Source organism: Otolemur garnettii, unplaced genomic scaffold (genome assembly GCF_000181295.1).
Source record: "Otolemur garnettii isolate 467f Iridium unplaced genomic scaffold, OtoGar3 scaffold00252, whole genome shotgun sequence".
In the NCBI taxonomy this organism is placed as follows: domain Eukaryota; kingdom Metazoa; phylum Chordata; class Mammalia; order Primates; family Galagidae; genus Otolemur; species Otolemur garnettii.
Window position 1 is genome coordinate 1,304,429 of NW_003852647.1, and position 3,600 is coordinate 1,308,028.

At 37.3% G+C, this 3,600-nt stretch overlaps 1 protein-coding gene across 4 annotated transcripts in view; it reads right to left on the minus strand.

Annotated features, from left to right (window-relative positions):
• Positions 1-3,600, minus strand: part of ARHGEF6 (Rac/Cdc42 guanine nucleotide exchange factor 6) — a 117,390-nt gene that overhangs the window by 68,183 nt on the left and 45,607 nt on the right. For all 4 annotated transcript variants that reach the window (XM_023508515.1, XM_003802657.3, XM_012813258.2 and 1 more), the window contains one exon: positions 925-995. In XM_023508515.1, the coding sequence (XP_023364283.1) occupies positions 925-995 (71 nt within the window). The remainder of the gene's footprint in view (positions 1-924; positions 996-3,600) is intronic.

Below are 3,600 nucleotides of genomic sequence, written 5' to 3' on the forward strand. Positions count from 1 at the left end.
ATGTCATCTACTGTTCTTGTCGCCATTATAGAGCAAATTCACTGAAGAGTGAAATTCAGTTTTTTGAAACCAAATGGCATTCACATACTTGTGTAGAGATGTTCAAAAACTTTTTATTCATGCACAAAATGAAATAAACACGGAGTACAAATGCACATATTAACAGAACACTGGGTAAAAGCTGAAGCTTCTATTTCAGCAGAGGTGTGGGAGATGACAAGGCTAACAGACCAGGAAACTTAAGAGGTAATGATGACTTGACCTTTTCATTAGTGACTGGGCCAAGTCTGGAAAGGAGACATGAGGGAAAGCAGAGAGTAGATTAAGGAGAATGATGTAATTTCTTTTTCTAACAGGAATTTATTTTGAGTATTGCACATGTCCTATTCATAGCTAATATATTTTGACATATCTGTGTTCCAGCCAGAGCCATTTGATTCCTCCCATTGTGCCAAAGGGCAGTCTTCCTCTGGGCTCTCCCCAAGAACAAGGCTGATAATTCCAGAGGATATAATAATGGAGTGATTGATTCTGCAGTAAAATCACAGAATGCAAATCACTTAAAACTTACTGTGTTACAGGAACTTGGGAATTCACCTTCTAAACATCTATAAGGCTATCTCTAACTGCTGAATTTCACCATAATGCCTACATATTAACTCATTTATCTTTCACTACTGTTTAATAGACCTTGCTCTAAATCTTTGTGCCACCCTTGAATTTTTTTAGCACAGTAGATGTAAGACTTCTAGACATCTGTAAGAAGCTTACAAGTAGAAGAGCTTCATTGTAATGCAAATGACATAGGACCCTTGCATGCAACTTGATTTTTCCTTTGTGTCCCCTCAATATATCAATGGTTTGACAAGTGAAAAGATTCCATATAGAGTCAAGAAAATTTTCGTCCGTCATCCGAACACTCACCACACTATAATAGTTCTTGGTAAGTGGAACAGTTTCAAATCCTTTGACAGCCTTGGGGGAGAGAGGTCTCTCTGTGAAAAAGACATTTAAATTACATTAATATCATACAAGGCTACCCCATGATTGCATTAATGTACACAGGTATCATTTAATTAAAAAAAATATCATACAAGGCAATGATCAACATTTTATAAAGTTAACTAACATACTATAAAGATTGCAAGTGGAAGGATCAATGGAAATACACATTCCTAAATGCATGAAACTACAACTTTACTAAACTATAGACAAAGTTAGATCCTCGTATCCAGGTCCCTCAATTTCCAAGGGAAAAGTAAGGAAAGCAGTTAAAACCTAGCTAAGTAATAACAGGGCCAGGGCAAGACCTGCATTCCCAGTTTGGGTTTGTTTTTTTACTCTAGTCCAGGCGTCCTCAACTACAGCCCGCGGGCTGCCCGCAGGCTACACGCAGCCCACTGAGGACATTTATCCAGCCTGCTGGATGTTTTTGCCACCGCTGCCTGTCCTGCTTAGCAGCTGACTTGTCCCTGGGCCTGCAATCTGGCCCTCCAAAGTTCTGAGGGACAGTGAACTGGCTCCATGTTTAAAAAGTTTGAGGACCCCCTAGAGTCTAGTCTGTTGCTCCATTATTCAACTTTTTCAAAACAGATAGGCAAAACCAATGCTAATCAAATGTATTCAGACAGCCCTTCAATTATGATGGTTCAGCTCATGATTTGTCAACTTTACAATGGTGCAAAAGCGATACACATTCAGTAGAAACCATACTTTGAGTTTTGAATTTTAATGTTTTTCTGCCTTGGCAAGCTACTATGTACTCGAGATAGCCAACACTTCATTATAAAATAAATAGGCTTTGTACTAGCCGATTTTGCCCAAGTGTAGGCTACTGTAAGGATTCTGAGCACCTTTAAGGTAGGCTAGGCTAAGCTATGATGACCAGTAGGTGAGGTAGGTTAACGTATTTTTTGACTTATGACATTTTCAATTTAGGATAGGTGTATTAGGATGTAACCCTATCATAAGTTGAGGAGTATCTGTACTTCTAACTTGCAACTTACCATACAAGCATAATATAATACAGATAATATCAATGGTGGCTTTCTTGGGGCTGTCTACCGAGGCAAAAAGAAAATAATCAGAATCTTCAACTTGCTGAAAACTAGCAGAAAATTCTTCTTTCTTTTAGGTATCATTTTGACATTATCTCATTTTATTATAAAATCCTGCCTTTCTTTTACAAAATTAATCTTCCCTATGAAAGCTGTGATGAAAGGAAATTCTAGGACATCCATCCTTTTAAAAACACACTTGATCCAATTCAATTCAAGCAGGGGCGAGGTGGGAGGAGGGAGGGTTTTGGTGTGCTCCCACTTAGTGGGCACAGTATAAGGGCGTGTGATCCTCCTCTCGGGTGCCGGACTACCTAACAAATGCAAACATCGTAACCTAGTTGACTGTACGCTCACATTAATCTGAAAGTTTTGAAAAACGTAAAAACAATACACTTCATAAAAATATGAGACCATCACAATAAATGTGCAACAGTGTCACTACAGAGGAGCTTTCCTACTTGTATCTTCTCCTTTGCTTTATTTGGTTTTATATTGTAATTTTATCTTACCACATTTCATGTTACTTAAGCCTTTTCTGAAGTATGGGAGAATATAAATATCAAATAAGAGGGTACATTTCAAAACAACAAAGAGTATATTATAAATATTGTTCCACAAAAATAAGTAAGTGAGGTGATGGTTATGCTGATTAGTTTGATTTAAGCATTCCATACTGCATACCAAATCATCACATTGTACCCCATAAATGTATACAGTTATGATTTAATAAAAATTAAGTTAAAAAAGGAATAATCATCAGACCTTGATTTTTCCCTTTTAAATAATATTTTCCAATTACAAATCTAGGATGATACCATCCTAAAAAATTTAAAATATAGAAAATTATTCCATCATCCAGAGCAACATTTTGAAGTATGCCTTCCCATTCTTTTCATGTATGTTGGTGAACACACACATACACACACATTTGGATCTTTCTTACTTTACTTACAATTTTGTAGTTCTTCTATTACAACACTATTTCATGAATATTTTCCTATTAAACCCTGATTTTTAATTATGTTGTATTAAATATATCTTTAATATTTATATCACATCTAATAGCTTTTAAGCTATTCTATTTGATCTTTACCCACAAGCCTAACAGGCAGAGATAGTCTTCTCATTTTAAAGAGGCATCCACCAATGTCCAGGGAGGTGAATTCAGTTGCCAACGCTCACGCAGCTAGGAAATGACAAAGCCAAGATCAAAGCCCAGGTGTGTCTTGATAGGAGGAGCCCATGCTCCTAACCAATATGACGCCCAGAGATAAAGCTACTGAAGGGCTTGGTTGATGGCATGGGCAACGGTTCCTACAGGAGTTCAGGGGGCTGCCAGTCTTATTGGAGATGGCTAGAGAAGACCTAACTAGGAAGGAGTACTTAATTTGGCCCCAGAGGAGAGCTAATATTCAGACAGGCAGAGAAAGATTTCTAGCAGAGAGGATTCTAGAAAGCACAGCTGTAAAAATGGTAATGCCCAAAGCAATTCTGTTCTTTTCTTTCTTTCTTTCTTTCTTTCTTTCTTTCTTTCTTTCTT